Here is a 16852-nt window from a genome sequence, read left to right on the forward strand (position 1 = left end):
TGATTCTTCTTCTTCTTCTTCTTTTATTTTTGAATAGAATTTTATTACTTGACTTCTAGATCCTCCCATATCTAAATTTGGGTTATGGTAAGGACATATGTCTCTTTGATTGAATAGGTAAATTATTTTTTGTAAAATCTTAATAATTTCTAGTAGTATTAAGTTTCATATGAACATGATTAAATTACAATTTCAAGATAGAGGTTCATTTAGTCTCCATAATGATTTTTTTTTAATTTGTGTATCTTTATGACCTCTTTTTTTTTTAGAATATTTTTTTTATGCAACACATGTTTTTCATTTAGCATATATGAGTGATACTTTAATTCTAAAATTTGTTAATAACTACAAGCATCTTATATATTTTATCCGTTGAACATATCACATTAGATTCGATAGTAGACACAATAGAAGTAAAGGCTTTGTTTACATATGATTTTAAGACCATTTAATTAGGGAAAAAAAAATAAAGATGATCTCACAACTAAAATTTGAATCTCTTCTAGACAATTTAGCCAATGAAGAAAGAGCTTTATCCTTCTTCATAATAGTCAAAGGGGAGAAAAGATCTCCACCCAACTTTAATGGGTCATAAGGTAATAAGATCTCTCACCATACTCCCAAGCTAAGAGAAGCATTAGGACTTCCACATAAAGAAAACCTTTTATGATCAATTGTAATATAATTTTGATAAAGTTTATATAAATTCAATTATATGTCTTATGTCAAATTTATAATTATATAAATTACAATCGACATAATCATTACACCTCATTTAGACATAAGCATTAATTTTAGAATCATTATTCACTTTCTAAAAGCTGTGAGCCCTTATACTAGATGAATGCTCAAATATGTAGTTAAAAGATGTTTGAATAAAAGTAGTTTTGCTTTGGTTTTGATTTCGAGATCTTCAACAGCATTACACAAAGTTGACAAATTGCATGCCATGTTATTTTTGAACAATTTATTTTACAGTGACAAATTGCAGGGTTGTCATAGAACGAAAGATGCGAGAGAAGCATATGGATTGGAAGATATTAAATTCCTTATTAGGAGAAAACATTTATGGGATGACTAGGGGGGGACTAGGAGAAATGAACCCATCGAGCTTTGCTGGGAACACCGCCATTAACAACGAACAGCATGTAATATCCGGGAGGGGCAGCCACAGCCGATGGGGGAGCTTGTACAGTCGAAGAATAAACATTGGTGGACTTAGGAACGAGGACCGGACTAGAAGCGGAAAGCGAGAGCATCCTCTGGCTCATGGATGTGGTGTGAGTCGTGAAGGGTGGAGAGTACACACTAAACACTACATTGCTGTTACTCGTCAGACCGGATGAAATTGAAAACGTCACTCTGAAGGTGGCGCCGTAGGCAATATTGGATCTCGGAGACATGGCAGTTATCCTAGGGCGAAGGGGGGCATACGTTTTATCCAAGTAATAGGGGCTGTACGCTTCCAAACGGAGCTCCGTTGGGAATTGCGTTCCCGTGAGAATGTAATTGAAGTGTGGGTTGGAGCCGCCCACCATAACTCTCCCGTCGGGCAATACGTTGGCAGTGGAGTGGTACATTCTTGCGATACCGGTGGCTGCCAGAACGTAGAAACGCTGTTGCCCGGCGGGTAGACTGTGTCTGTAGAGGTAGGGCGTGAAGACGGGTGTGTTGGCCATGTCCCAGCCGGCCACACCTTTGGCCGCTCCGTTTATGATCAGAATTTCGCCGTTGGGGAGAATGAGCATGTCAGACATGGTTCTTGGGCCGGGCATGTCTTCCATGCTCCACGAAGGATTGGTGTCCGTGATGACCATTCTTCCGCAGCTGCGTAGGGCGGGAATGAAATTACCGGCTTTGGCGGCGGCGAAACCATTGTCTGGGCAACCACCGCAGATGAGGATTTCCACCTTGGTAAAGCCATTGGATGCAGAGAGAGGAAGCATGACGGAAGAGCCCGTGGAAGGATAGTTCCGTGGGCCGTCGCCCGGCATTCTGGGGAATGTTTTCAACACCACGTTGTTTTTGTAGTCGAGGAGAATGGAGTCCCTGTTGGCGAAGATAAAGAGGTTCCCATCGGAGGAGAGATGGAGGAAGGGATACAGGTTGTTCTCTACTTGGGTACTGGTTCGGGTTTGGATGAGGAACGGCAGGTTGTACTTTCCCTCACCGGGCCTCCTGGGAACGAACTCGTAGTTAAACACACCCGTGCCTCCCACCACGATGATGCGGTTGTCCGGAAGGATCTGGTTCGAGGCGTACCAGCGGTTGGCAAGAAGCTTAACAGGCTGAGAATTATCCCAGTCACAGGAGGCGTCGGAGCAAGGAACAAAGTAACGCATATCTATGCCTCCGTCGCGCCACCCGCCCGTTTGAACGAGGGTCCCGTTGGCTGCGAACGCTCCAGACGAGCACCAGGTATCGGTGAATACCATGAGCGGCCTGATGGTGTTGGTGGCTATGTTGTATTCGATGGAGTGAGCCCAGCAGTCGTGGGTCAGGGCCTGGTCCTGCGGGTTGTCACGGCACCGCCCATTATCCAGCAGGAGCTGTGAAGGGCCAAAGTTGGTTCGGTCGAACATAACAACCGTGTTTTTGTATGTGGTGGTCATGTGCATGGCCGAGACGCCACCCTTCTCTACCAAGAGTTGCCATCTTCCCTTATTCACCGCCACTTGCCCTGCTGCCTACCACGACCACATGTTTAACATTGCCACCATCATAAAACACGAATACTGGATTACAGATGACATTTTCATTGTGGCTCTCTCTTACACTAACGCTCTTTGTTCAAGTGTGAGAATGATGATGAAAGACTCGTGATCTGATGGGCTTTTGTAGGCTTCTGCACTTAGCAAGTCATGAAATAGGATAGGAGAATGCATCGCTTGGCTTATCCAAAAATACATTATACTGGTAATCACGGAACGTTGCGGAAGTAGCCCGCGCGATATCGATTCCTTGTTTGCTTTTATTCCTTATCGTACAAAGAGTATTGGAGATAAGAATTTAGAGGCCTGAGTTGGTACCATCTTTACAGCCTACTACAACATGCATTTACGCAGTCAACCTTCAACCCTCTTTGTCCGTGGTTTAGATTTGTTTTGTTTATCGTCTACGCTTATGTGACGTGATAAAGGAAAACGTGATGAATGATAAGTTTAATATCATGCTATTTGAAATCAGAAAATTTCAATCTACAAGAAAGAAAAACTAGACAGATTATGCCGAATGGTAAGGAAAGGACTTTGCAGAAAAAATGTGAGTTTGCATGGACATAAAAGAAACGGGAACGGAAGTGACTAAAGGCAAGAGGCATGAGGCATAATTTATATATATATTTAGCACGATAGAAATCTAATATGCATATAGGATAGGAAGTACATCTATTGCAGAAGTAATGTTAGTTTACACAACCAGTATAAAAGAAAACGGCAACGGAATCAACCAGAGGCGAGAGGCATTAATTTGTATATATTTAACACGGAACAAATAGTATATGTGTGTCACGGGGCTAGGTTTTCCCGTGCGACACCGACGATCTTTTAGGTACTTGTCTGTGAGATCCAAGCACTTCCAAGAACTCGGACTATGCCTGGAAGCACCCCCAAGCTCCAAAACCTGCACACACACACTTGCACAACACGTACAAACTTGCACAGTGGAATCCTTACACAATAACACAATGTTGGGGCAATAAGATAGGTTTATTGATCTGAAGAATGGCCCCTGGCCTGGTCTACAAACAATTCCAACTATGTCGTTGGTCACTACCCCAAGTACTTCCCCAGCACCCGATTACAAGTTCCCGCCCCTGGATCAATGTCCACTCTTGAAACACCAGTACAAACACCACTGCACCTCGCCCCTGGCTGTAGCTTCTCACGTAAACTCCTGATCCACAAATACCCTGTCTCCTTTGGAACTCAACCTGGCATACCACTGACTCTCTCGTGAGCCCGCGACGACTTACCCAGTACAAGACCCAAGCCCCCTCCCTAAATGGGGACTCCAACTCACTCTGCTACTCTGCTGCTGCTCCTACTTCACCTCTGCTCTCCATCATTCTGAACACCTTTGCTCGTTGGAATGCTGTTTTGGTCCTCCTTGGATTTCTCCACCATGAACCTTCGCCTGTGGGAAAGTAAAGCACAATGTAGATACGTTCTCTCGCGAATGGTCGGGGTACTCTGCTTCCCCCTATATAAGTTTTTCGTCCAGTTCTCACACATCTGTAGCTTGGCCATATCCATATGTCCGTCACCACAACTTCCACCTGCTGAGAATAACAAGGGACTTACAACCCCAGAAGCATACTGGTCTCCCTGAGACAACAGCCCCTTACATCCTCCCCCACTTAAAATAGGCGACGTCCTCGACGCTGACAACACAGTCCCAGACTTATGCTGCAGAGGTCCGCAACTTTGTTTACACTTAGAAGGGGAGGTTGGAGTTCCTCTCCAAGAACTCCAAAACCTTGGCTTCATATTTCCAGAGGTTCTCAGCCTTCTCCCAAGTCGCCTCTTCTCAGGACTGGCCCTACCAATAAACTAAGAACTCCTTCCACTTCCTGTTTCCAAATCCTCGCTCCTTTATAGCGATCACTTCCTCCACATCTAGTCCCGGCCTATCCTTAACAAATGCTGGTCCTCGGGCTGGTATGTTCCTGCTGTTGTCCTCTTTATCATGATGATACGAATGGAGTTGGCTGACATGGAAAACATTGTGGACTCTAAGATGCATCGGTAACTTCAGCTTGTATGCAACTTTCCCAATCCTCCCTGCGATTGTGAATGGTCCATCAAATCTGCGACCAAGTGATGCACTCAACCCCTTGGGTGTCTTAAACTGAACTGGGTCCATCCTCAGAAAGACCTTGTCACCAACTTTGAACTCCACATTGCTCCTCCCTGAGTCTGCATAATGCTTCATTCTTTCTACGGCCTTGACCAAGTTATGCCTCACATGATCCACTCGATCTTGCCACTCCTTCAACCTATCTTTTGCATCCGGATAGTCCCCAACATATCCACTCAAAACAGTATGAGGAGTCAGTGGCTATTGACTTGTAGCCAATTCAAAAGGTGAATACTAACTCGGTGCACTCTTCTGCATGTTGTAGCTAAACTGTGTTGGGTCCAACAACTTTGGCCAGTTGGATTGGTTCGACCAAACAAAGTGCCTCAGATAGTCCTCTAGGACCCCATTAATCCTTTTGGTCTATCCATCTGTCTTTGGGTGATGACTCATCGACATGAGCAACTTTGTCCCTATTAGCTTGAACATCTCCTTCTAGAAATTGCTGGTAAAGCGGGCATCCCTATCACTAATGATACTCAACGGAACACCCCAATACTTCACAACATTCCTAAAAAAGTAGTCGGCAACGTCCTCGGCTCTGCATGATGCCTTGCATGGTACAAAAATAGCATACTTCGAGAACCTGTCAACCATGACCATGATACTACTGTACCCGTCCACTTCTGGTAACCCTGTGATGAAATCCATACTCACACTCGCCCATGGTCTTACTGGTACAGGTAAGGGCTGCAACAAACCTCCTGGAGATTTAGTCACCGCCTTATCTTGTTGACATATGAGACAACTCCTGACATACTCGTCCACATCTTTCCTCATGTTCTGCCAGTAGAAGCCTCTCTCAACCAATGAGAGGGTTCTCTTCTATCCTAGATGGCCTGCCCACAGACTATCATGACATTCATTGAGAACTTCCCTCCTCACATTCTTCCACTTCGGAAGGTAAACTCGATCCTAGGTGAACAACAACAACCCATCCTTGATGCTGAACTTCCGAGTCCTACCCTCCTTAGCCTGTTTGTACAGCTCCGCCGCCTGAAGATCCATCAGATATCCCTCCTTGATAGACTCCAACACCTCGCTAGATAGTTCCACTTGGCTAGCCCTAGGTCGTGCCTCCTGGTCCCCTTCAATAGTAGCTAACTGTCCCTTCCTGCTTAGAGCATCCACTACAATATTCTTCTTTCCTAGGTTGTAGAGAATCTCAAAATCAAACTCTGCTAAGAACTCTTGCCACCTGGGTTGCAGAGAATCTCAAAATCAAACTCTGCTAAGGAAACATTGTCTGTCTTCGCCACAAACCATGTTCCCAAGAGATAGTGCCTCCAAGTTCAAAGACAATGAATGATCCCGGTCATCTCCTTCTCATGGGCAGGGTAATTCCTCTCCCTATCCTGCAACTTTCTTGACTTGTAAGCCACTGGATGTCCATCCTACATCAACACCCCTCTGACTGCAAAGTCTGAAGCATCACTTTGAACCTCGAATGGCCTTGTGAAATCAGGCAATGCCAACACTGGTGCCGATGTGAGTCTCTCCTTGAGTGTCTCAAAGGCCGTCTAACACTTTTCTGACCACTTCCACTTCCGGTCCTTCTTTAGAAGTTCTGTTAAGGGTGCAACACATCTAGAAAACCCTTCAACAAACCTCCTGTAGTAATTCGCCAAACCAAGAAATGACCTCACTTCATGAATATTCTGCAAGGGTTCCCAATCCCGAATTGCTCTTAATTTCTCTGGATCTGGACGAATGAAACCTTTTCCAATGATATGCCCTAAGAAGTGCACCTCTTCCTAAGAAAACGCACATTTCTCCTTCTTGACAAAAAGCTTATTCTCCTGGAGCAACTGAAATACTTCTGCCAAGTGTTGCTTGTGCTCCTCCATGTTCTTACTGTAGACTAGTATATCGTCTAGATACACCACCACAAACTTATCCAACAGAGGTCGGAACACATCATTCATGAGTGTACAAAATGTTGCGGGTGCATTGCATAGCCCAAATGGCATCACCATGAACTCCTATGACCCATACCTAGTCACACATGCAACCTTCTCCTCGTCTCCCGCTGCAATCCTCACTTGATAGTAGCCCTGCTTAAGATCGAGCTTACTAAAGACCTTTGCCCCAGACAATCGGTCAAAACAATCAGCAATAAGAGGAAGGGGATACTTATTTTTGATGGTCAACTTGTTCAGGGCCCTGAAGTCGATACATAACCTCAATGTTCCATCTTTCTTCTTCTGGAACAACACGGGTGCCCCATATGGAGAACAGGATGGCTTGATGTAACCTGCCTCAAGAAGCTCCTCCAACTGCCTCTTCAGTTCTACCATCTCGGGACAAGATAACCTATACGGAGCCTATGCTGGTGGCTTCGCCCCTCGTACCAATTCAATCTTGTGATCTACAGTTCTCCTCTCTGGGAGTTGAGCGGGTAGCTTGACTGGCATAGTGTCCTCAAACTCCAAAATAACTTCCTCTACTTCAGGTGGAATGGGTGTCTCCTGCACATCTTCAAGTTCATCCCAACCTCCAAGTAGCGCTGCCAAAAACATCGGTTCCTTACCATGCTTCTTGGCCGCCTTTTTCATTCCCAATGCTGAAATCATTGGAGCCTTCCCAGACTGTCGCCTCTTTGTCATCTTCACCAAGCATGTCTGCTTCGGATCTAAAAATACCAATGAATCTAGGTGAGGTATCACCGCAACCTTGTTGATCTTCAAAAACTCTTGACCCAAAATCAACTCAAAATCATCCATTTCGATCACTGTCAGATCCATGCGACCCTGCCACGAGCCGACTTTTAGTGGTATGTCCCGGACAATACCATGTATCTTTTTGAACGGGGAATTCACCACCTTGAAAGAGCATGCATCCGCTTGCACCTTCAACCCCAGATCTCTAGCTCTCTTGGCTGAGATAAAGTTGTGAGTAGCTCCTATATCCACCATAGCCATTGTGTACTTCCCACTCAACTGGGCCTCCACGTAACACAACTTATTATAGTTCTCAGGTTCAGCTGCCATTGCCCTAGGCTGCTCGGTGGCATTGACTGCACCCAAACGCTGGATCACACCCATCATTGCAATCTGACCATCCTGTTCTGCTGACATCTATGTAGAGTTCAACCTCTGCCGATGCGGACATTCTCTCGCCCAATGATCTGAGCCTCCACAGATGAAACACCCATGCCCTCTCTTGTTAGTCTTTGACTCGGCGTCTCTTGAACCTTTGCTGGAACCTTTACCAGATGAGGACTTCCCTGTCCCGCTCTATTTGCTGCTAGAAGAGTCCCCCTTTCCCTTAGACTTTCCATCATCCTTGGGTTGGAACTGCTTCTTGTCTTTCTTCAGCAGATAGGATCTTGCAAATCTTTGTAGTCAACCAGTCAATCCGTGACTAAAATGGCCTCCTCGACATTTGGAACCTTCAGCTTCTGTAGCTCGTTCTGAGCCCACGGTGCCAAACCCTTCAAGAAGTGGTACAACTTGAAATCTTGATCCATATTTGGAAATTCCAACATAAGGACCTGGAAAGCTTTGATATAATCTTGGATCTTCCCTATTTGCTTCAGGTCTGAAAGCTGTTTGAAGGAGGTCCAACCTACATTCTCTGGCTTGAACTGCTCCTTGAGTGCATCCCGCAACTCATCCCATGTGTCTACCTTGACTACCGACCTACCAGCCTCCATGTCCTGAAGTCTGGTCCTCCACCAAAGCTTTGCTGCTCCAGTGAGGAATCCTATGGCCGTCTCCACCTTTTCTTCATCCATCAATCCCCTCATGGATTTCAGGTACCTACCCATGTCAAAGAAGAAATTCTCCATGATCTTGTCATCTCGATCACCCTCATACTTTTCAGGTGGTGTCACTCTTGCACCCCTGGTAATCCGTGCTTGAGAAACACAACTCTTGACAAACTCGATCTCCCGAAGAGCCTTCTTCAACTCGTCTTTGAGTCTAACTCATTCTTACTGTTCATGTCCATACAGGACCTGGAGATCCTTGATCTCATCTTCAACAACGTCCAGTCTTACCTCGGTGGCCTTCGCGCGCGTCAACAACTCCATCTCTTCCAAAGCCTCCAAATGGTTTCTCACTCCAAGAAGTCGCTCCTTTGTCTTGGACCTCTCAGTGACATGAATATGGGGCGAGCCCTACTCCCCCTCTAACTCCCTGTCAGAATCCCCCGCTCTTGACTTCGACATGACTGCTGTAAACTGAACTCCCTTTTAGTGTGCTAGCTTGGGGTATCAAAACCTTGTGCTCTGATACCAACTATCACAGGGCTAGGTTTTCCCATGCGGCACTGACAATCTTTTAGGTACTTGTCTGTGAGATCCAAGCACTTCCAAGAACTCGGACTACACCTGGAAGCACTCCCAAGCTCCAGAACCTGCACACACACACTTGCACAATACGTACAAACTTGCACAGCGAAATCCTTACACAATAACATAATGTTGGGGCAATAAGATAACTTTATTGATCTGAAGAATGGCCCTTGGCCTAGTCTACAAACAATTCCAACTATGTCGTTAGTCACTACCCCGAGTACTTCCCCAGCACCCGATTACAAGTTCTTGCCCCTGGATCAACGTCCACTCTTGAAACATCAGTACAAACACCACTACACCTCGCCCCTGGCTGTAGCTTCTCACGTAAACTCCTGATCCACAAAGACCCTATCTCCTTTGGAACTCAACCTGGTGCACCATTGACTCTCTCGTGAGCCCGCGATGACTTACCCAGTACAAGACCCAGGCCCCCTCCCTAAACGATGACTCCAAGTTACTCTGCTACTCTGCTACTGCTCCTACTTCCCCTCTGCTCTGCAATCGCTCTAAACACCTTTGCTCGCTAGAATGCTATTTTGGTCATTTTTGGATTTCTCCACCATGAACCTTCACCTGTGGGAAAGTAAAGCACAATGTAGATACGTTCTCTCGCGAACGGTCGGGGTACTCTGCTTCCCCCTATATAAGTTTTTCGTCCAGTTCTCACACATCTGTAGCTTGGCCATATCCATATGTCCGTCACCACAACTTCCACCTGCTGAGAATAACAAGGGACTTACAACCCTGGGTAAGTTCACAATAATGGTTCCTACTTTCACCCACAAAGGAAAAATGAGACGGAAGGAAAAAAAATTTGGAGGGGGTTCGAGCGAAGTCGGGGTGTTCGAATGAAGTACCCTTTGGGGTTCGAGCGAGCCCCCCACTTCGCTTGAACCCCCTTTTTCAAGAAAAGCACCTTTAATGCTTTTTTTTGTCATTTTTTATTTATATTGGGGGGTTCGCTCGAACCCCCCTTCATTCAAACCCCCTTTTTTACACTTCTCTGAAGCTTTCAACATTTTTCTGCAAACTTTTGGCCTTCAAACCTTTGGTTGAAGGCTCAAATGGAATGATCTTGACAACCCAAAATGTAGTATGGTAGTCTGTGAAGCAATCTTTCCAATGACTATAATTTTATTACATCTTGAGTTTATTATGAACTTGTTTTTTTAATTTTACCAAACATAGGTTTTTCACCGAACATGAACTTCTCTGTTCAACGCATTGGAAAAAATAGGAAACTAATTCAAAAAAAAATTGAAAAATATCTATGCCCCAGGTATTGATGTCTTCTTTCTAAAAAATAAAAAATAAAAATTTTGATATATATATATAACAACTTATGTGTTCAAACTCAAACCTATGTCAGAATTATGACTCGTCGAACTTCAAAACTTAATAAAATGAAAAATATTCAACATATCACTATCAAACAAACTACAAGCCCTGGATATTGATGTTACAAACTAGAATTCGAAAGAATTGAGTTTTTATCATTTACAGAAAAAAAAAAAAAAAGCTATGCATTTCAAGAGGCACATCACTCTTAAAAATTGTAGTTTGCTATAAAAAACTACTTTTTGAGGGAGATGGAAAAATTAAAAAAATATCCTTAAAAAAAAATTGAAAAAAATATATATAGAATCTACAGACAAAATGCTACAAATCACTATTTTACATATCTTCAAATTCTTAATAGTTTAAGAGTTATAGTTCTTAGAAGTTGAAGATTATTTTAAAAATGTTCATCTCAGTGTCAAAAGTGGCAAAAAAGTGGGAACCATTATTGTAAGTGCACCCCCCTAGAAGCATACTGGTCTCCCTGAGACAGCAGCACCTTACAATGTGTATAGGATATGAAAGTTCATCTATATGCTTCATTATGTGTGCACGAAACTTGTAGTGTTGAAGATACCATATTTAATAATATTGTACATAAGTTTATGTAATTATAATATAACTAGTATTATATTTATATTTTATTAAATATAATTACTATTAAAATATTATAAATATTATTTTATTAATATATATTTGATTTTATTTGAGAAAGAATTATTGAGGTTTAACCTCTTTATTTTGTATGGATTCATTTTTTTATGAGTAAAGTATTTTGAAGTTATATTCAATTGCTATTGATTGGTCAAATGTCATATTAATTTTTGCTATTTTTAAAGATTGTCCGTTACTTCTTTTAAGTCCATATATCTAAGGTTGTATTGTTCAATTTCATCATTTATATCTTGCATCTACAACACTTTCATTTGTCTAGGAAAGTTTCCATCATTAATATGCTTCAAATCTAATGTTTTTTACACTATTAAATATTATAGACGATTTTCAATATAATGAGGCATCATTTATGCTACAATCTTTTGATCTTGTTACATGTGCATTACAAAGGGATTGGTAGTAATGCTTTTGAATCTGGTTTCACCATTTTTTACAAGTATCCATGTCACCTTGTGCTAAACCTATTCTCCTTCCATGTGTCAAAACATTATTTGTACCGTAAAATGACGATAAGAATACTAAGTTACCTTCTACATGCTCAAAAGGTTGTCAATTTTGAGGGTTCTTATGATACACCAATCATCCAATGTTATTCTTGTCTAATGGTCAATGCATATTTAAAATATTCCATTAGATCTTCAATTTTTCCTATTCAACCATTGAATAGTAGAGTGCCTATTATAAGCATATTCTCAGCTCCTTTCATTTCATTGTAGGTAAAAATATAAAGGAAAATATAATTTTTTTTTTGTTTGTTTATCAAGCTTTCACAAAACACAAAGAGAAAGGATGAAGAAATATATTTTCATAATAAAGATGATAATTATATAAAAATTTATGAGAAATAAAAAAAGACACAATGTTAGTCAAACCATTCCTCATATTTCTTAAAAAATAAACATAAAATTTGATTCTTTCCTTACAAATAAAATATGAAATAAACAAAGAAAATATTTTAAATTAGTAATAAGAATGAAATAAAATCTCAAATAAAATTACTGAATTTTTTATTTTTTTTTATAAAGATATTTTCATATGTTCACAAAAAAACTTAAAATCTTAAATTATTCCCTATATAATAAAACGTGCATATTTGAAAAAAGTAATAAACCCTTACATATTTATCACATTACAATCATTAATAAAAATTGAACTCCACATAACTTCTAAATTCCCTTGCATTAGACCTTACAAAGAAAATTAAAATTATATATAAGAGATTAAGATAAACATATTTTTTGAAATAACTAAGCATACTTTTATAGCTCATTAAAGTATGTTACAAACTCTAATCGGTTTGACTTCATAATTAAATATCAATTCTTTCTATTATTTTGATAAGCATTTGACAACATTATGTCAAACAAATCATGTGTATGAGATATAGATGTTGATTCTGAAAAAATGTTGTATATACTTGATGTAGGCGAACATAAGGTCAAGAAATTAGTCATATGGTTTATGAACCTATATATACTACCTTCCTAAAATAAGAATATCTATATCTTAATTTGTGTTTGTCATTGAGATGCGCTATTACAAAATAATCCGATATGAGAATTAAGCATATTAACAATCAATGGTGAGTATAAAGATATGAATATCCATGCTTAACCAAAATAAATTTGATCATTTAAAGAATGCTCATAAATATAATTTGTGATGAGCTTCTCTTTTACTAGTTTATAAGCATTGTTATTCAATGTCTTATCCTTGTGACTTATAATGCTTTTCATTTGATTCTTCTCTTTAGTATTTTATTTTTTTAAATTTTCTTAAATATTTTTTATGAATTTGTTTTACCACTATCTTATTTTCACTAACAATTATACCCAACACATGAAAAATTAAATTGATCTCTACTCAATGTTATTAACTAATCACTATATATCAATATTCTCTACATAGTGGATGAGATAAACCATGTGGGTCTTGTTGTGGTTATATGGTCTCAAATATTATATTGTTGGTCATAATTGAATATAATCTTCCCTTATTTTCATCCCAGTTTATAAATATTTATCCCATAGAACTTATGTTTTCTTGGGAGGTGAGTTGTCCTCTTTTTTGATATCCACTTTGTTATAATTTTCTTTAAACATAGATATTTTTACTATAATTTGTATTGTATTCTAGTCAAAATAATGTTTTTATAAAATGATTTTTTTAATGCTAATTAATGGACTAGAAACTGTAAAACATAAAATTCTATGTCACATATCCTTTCTTTGGATTTATCATGTAGAGAAGAATGCTTTACGACTCTCTTATCAATTTTTGACATATTACTTTTAGATAGAGTACTTAAGATGATGGTTGGATCTATAATTATTATGAATATTTCTACTATAAAGAGAGTTTTAGAACTACATCTATGAAGAGGTTGCGTAATTAAAATATAATCACAAAAAAATCAATTCTTTCAATAAAATTAAATTTTTAAAGTGTTTTGGTATACTATAGGATTTAGAATTACATATAGTTGACCAAACCTTAATTACTCATTGGATTGTCCTTAACATATTTCCATTTGGAATCTAGGGGAAAGCTTATGTAACCATGAACATAGTAATTTTTAATGATGCCAAATAAGCTACAAAATCCATTTTATTTTGAAAAATGTTTTCCATAGGTTCCATTTAATTTTTTAATTTTCCTTACTTTTTTAGAATTAAGAGATAAATAATTAATCAACAAAATTATTTCTAGACAAGTACTAAAAATAGCTCTTGAATTTTACATTTTTATTCTACAATTTATATTTATGAGTGTTGTATAAATTATTGAACCAAATGTTTCCATTTTAAAAATTTTCCTTCAATATTGAAGTGTACACAAGAATTACTCATCACTTCATTTGTGTGTTCAAATAACTATTCTCATATGATACAAATCTTTGTATCTTATTTTCGTGATGTACAATACCTTTTATATCATTCACTTATTTTGAATGTCCACTTTCAAAATTGCACCAAATAAATTTTAATATATTTGTATTGTCTTTATAAGATTCGTACAAAAATCATCCTCGAGCATTAAAAATCAAATTTACCTTTATTACATGCTATGAGATAATCAATACAATTTTTCATCCTCTTCATAATTGATGGGATGGGATACACCTTGTTGGACCCCTTGTTATTTATGATGTCTAAAAAATTATACATAAAAATAAAAAAAGTCATCCTCTTCATGATGGAAGAGATACACCTTGTTGCTCCCTGGTTACTTACGATGTCTTAAATATTACACTATTGAGGATATATCAAGGTGTTTATGCCATCATTTTTATCCTGATTGTAAAGAATTTCCCCATAAAAATGATGAATTTTTTTAGGTAAGTTAGTTTCCATTTTGTGATATATAATTTGAGATAAAAATTTATAACATAAGTTTTTGACAGCAATATGCATTGTATTTGAATTCGAGAGATGCTTGCAAATAAGACATTGTGATTGTATTTGGTATCCTAGTTAATGAACTAGAAATTCTAACAAATGAATTCCACAGTGCATTGGCCCCTCTAGATTTAATCAAGTGAGAAGAATGCTCTGAAACTGTCTTTACCTTAGTTAATGGTTAGCCTATTCATAAGAAATATTTTGAAATATATCTTTGAAGAGGTTAGATAACTAAAGTATGATTATGATTTGATGGGCATTAATAGGCTTCTGGACATAGGAAGTCGAATGAAATAGGGTAGGATGAATCGACCGCCAGGCATATCCCGTGTCAAGAACAATAACAGCCATGCGATACCTTTCGTGATTTACTGTCTAGTTTGTCTATACAATAGTGGTCAACTTCAATCCTGCTTGTCCATGTGTTTGAAACTTTTCGATGACGTCGTTTTGCGTCTGCAAGCTGGTAAAGCCAGCCTAAGCTCATAACAATCCTACTCAAATTTAGGCAATGATAAACACACAAACGCTACCATTATTGTAATTTTTTTGTTTCGACTATCCTTCATCTTAGCTCTAAATGAAAAGGGCAATCCGAACCCGATAAAGGAACGTGGTTTTGTCTTACTGAATTTTAGAGAATAAAGCATTGGACAATCAAGAAAAAAACACTACTTTACTTTTTCCCTACAATTTAGTTGTAATGGTCCGTCGTCACCTTGACGTCATTGCGTAGCACTCTTATTTCGACGAAACACTTCATTCAAAAGCCGACTATTGGAAAGGTATTTTAATAGATCTGCGTCATCCACGATAAAGAGATAACTCTTTAGGGTTATTTGAAAAGCATGCCAACCCAAACTCCACCACATGGGAGTAGTGAAGGCTACAAGGCATTGGTTTAAGTATGGTCAACAAATGCATTCAAACAATATTTACAAATTCAATAAAAACAAGTGTTACTAGCGATGAGTAGTTTTTTTCTTTTCTAGTAATGATAATAGTGATGACAAAATTTGCACTAAGTTGGAAATCGCAAATGTAGGAATTTGTAATTTATTAAGAGAGGCTAGAGAATATTTGATCACACATATTTATCATTAAGCAAATAGAAAAGCAAATTTTCTCTCAAACCATGGAATCAACCAAAGAATACCAAAGGGATGACAAGTAACCAATATTCGGATAAGGAAAGAGGATGCCTCCATTGCATAGTTTTGAATTTGGGCAACGTCCTATTTGACAAGGAGGCGACACAATCAATCAAGGTCAATTTGAATCCACTGCTATTCATGCTTTCATAGGACTAACAAGTTAAATCGATGCTAGGGATTGACTTTGAGTGTGGATTGTGGAACTATGTGTATAATGGCAAGCTTGAAGAGGAAACAAGATCTAATCTTCCTCCCAGACTGCAGGTGTAGCTACAAGCAAAAGTTGGTCAATGATCACTTAAATTAGGTTTTTTCTTTCATGGGAGACATTGAAGAAGATGTTATCAGAGCCATTATTAGGGAGAAGAATCTATTGAGGGTGCACATTCACATGCTAAGATCTTGGAGAAGTATGTCTACAACATAGTTCACATGACAGGGAACCAAAAATACACATAGAATGCCATCAAACGATTGGTGCATATGTAGTTAAAAACCATGGCTCTAGGTGTGGTGAAAGACATTTTGTTGGAACCTAAATCAGGGCTTATTGGTGATGCCATCTATGTCAAAGCTTGAAAGGAGAGTGAACAACTAAAGGAGATTGTTGAAGTCGAGGCAATTGAAGATAGCAGAATGGATACATATGCCTATCTTGTACGCTTCAATGATGAAGCTTTATCCTTGAAATAGATCGAATGGCTTCAGCTTATCATTGAAGCTATTTGAGTTTTGATGCATATTGTCTATTAATAAATATGTTACCTTCTTTTTTTAAGTAATAGAAGGGAGCTACCACTATGGTAGCAATTTATCAAAAAATATAAATTTTGAATTATTGTTATTTTAAAATTAGATTATTTTAATTGCATTGTTGTAATATTAACTATAACTTTCAATTCAATAAAATAATATTAATAATTATAATATAATATAAACATTAGAGTGAAAATATACATTTTTCTTATGAATAAAATTTTAATTTAATTATAAAATCTATATAATAATAATATTAATAATAATAAAATTAATTGAAAGCTTAATTATTAATTGTACAACCTAAGTTGGCCTAGTGGTGGAGAACTTGTGCTCTTGAAAGAGAGGTCACAAGTTCAAATCCCACAAGG

The 16852-nt window shown here is 38.7% G+C and overlaps 2 protein-coding genes across 2 annotated transcripts; both read right to left on the reverse strand.

Annotated features, from left to right (window-relative positions):
- Positions 1–1088: 1088 nt before the first annotated feature.
- On the reverse strand, positions 1089–4932 carry LOC131074764 (aldehyde oxidase GLOX-like). Its single transcript, XM_058011440.2, has 5 exons — positions 4552–4932; positions 4029–4276; positions 3795–3894; positions 3418–3621; positions 1089–2687 (listed from the first exon to the last, which is right to left on the reverse strand). Exons 1-5 carry the CDS (start codon positions 4930–4932, stop codon positions 1089–1091), a joined length of 2532 nt encoding a protein of 843 aa, XP_057867423.2.
- An 840-nt stretch (positions 4933–5772) lies between these two features.
- Positions 5773–7154, reverse strand: LOC131856684 (uncharacterized). The gene is made up of 3 exons (XM_059208558.1): positions 6870–7154; positions 6466–6611; positions 5773–6055 (listed from the first exon to the last, which is right to left on the reverse strand). The coding sequence occupies exons 1-3, from the start codon at positions 7152–7154 to the stop codon at positions 5773–5775; spliced, it is 714 nt and encodes a 237-aa protein (XP_059064541.1).
- Between the last annotated feature and the right edge of the window lie 9698 nt (positions 7155–16852).

Source organism: Cryptomeria japonica, chromosome 7, assembly GCF_030272615.1.
Source record: "Cryptomeria japonica chromosome 7, Sugi_1.0, whole genome shotgun sequence".
Lineage (NCBI taxonomy): Eukaryota > Viridiplantae > Streptophyta > Pinopsida > Cupressales > Cupressaceae > Cryptomeria > Cryptomeria japonica.

Excerpts from the sequence above, each read along its gene's own strand:
- LOC131074764 (XM_058011440.2), bottom strand. The coding sequence starts at position 4,932 with ATGAAGCATTATGCAGACTCAGGGAGGAGCAATGTGGAGTTCAAAGTT. Across the intron at positions 4,277-4,551 it reads GGAAGTGGAAGGAGTTCTTA|GTGGAAGTTGTGGTGACGGA; the intron begins GTTTATTGGTAG and ends TATTCTCAGCAG. Across the intron at positions 3,895-4,028 it reads GAAGTAGGAGCAGCAGCAGA|GAGTTTACGTGAGAAGCTAC; the intron begins GTAGCAGAGTGA and ends TTTGTGGATCAG.
- LOC131856684 (XM_059208558.1), bottom strand. The coding sequence starts at position 7,154 with ATGGTAGAACTGAAGAGGCAGTTGGAGGAGCTTCTTGAGGCAGGTTAC. Across the intron at positions 6,612-6,869 it reads CAGCGGGAGACGAGGAGAAG|GAAGAGGTGCACTTCTTAGG; the intron begins GTTGCATGTGTG and ends GCGTTTTCTTAG. Across the intron at positions 6,056-6,465 it reads TTGGCGAATTACTACAGGAG|GTGGCAAGAGTTCTTAGCAG; the intron begins GTTTGTTGAAGG and ends TCTGCAACCCAG.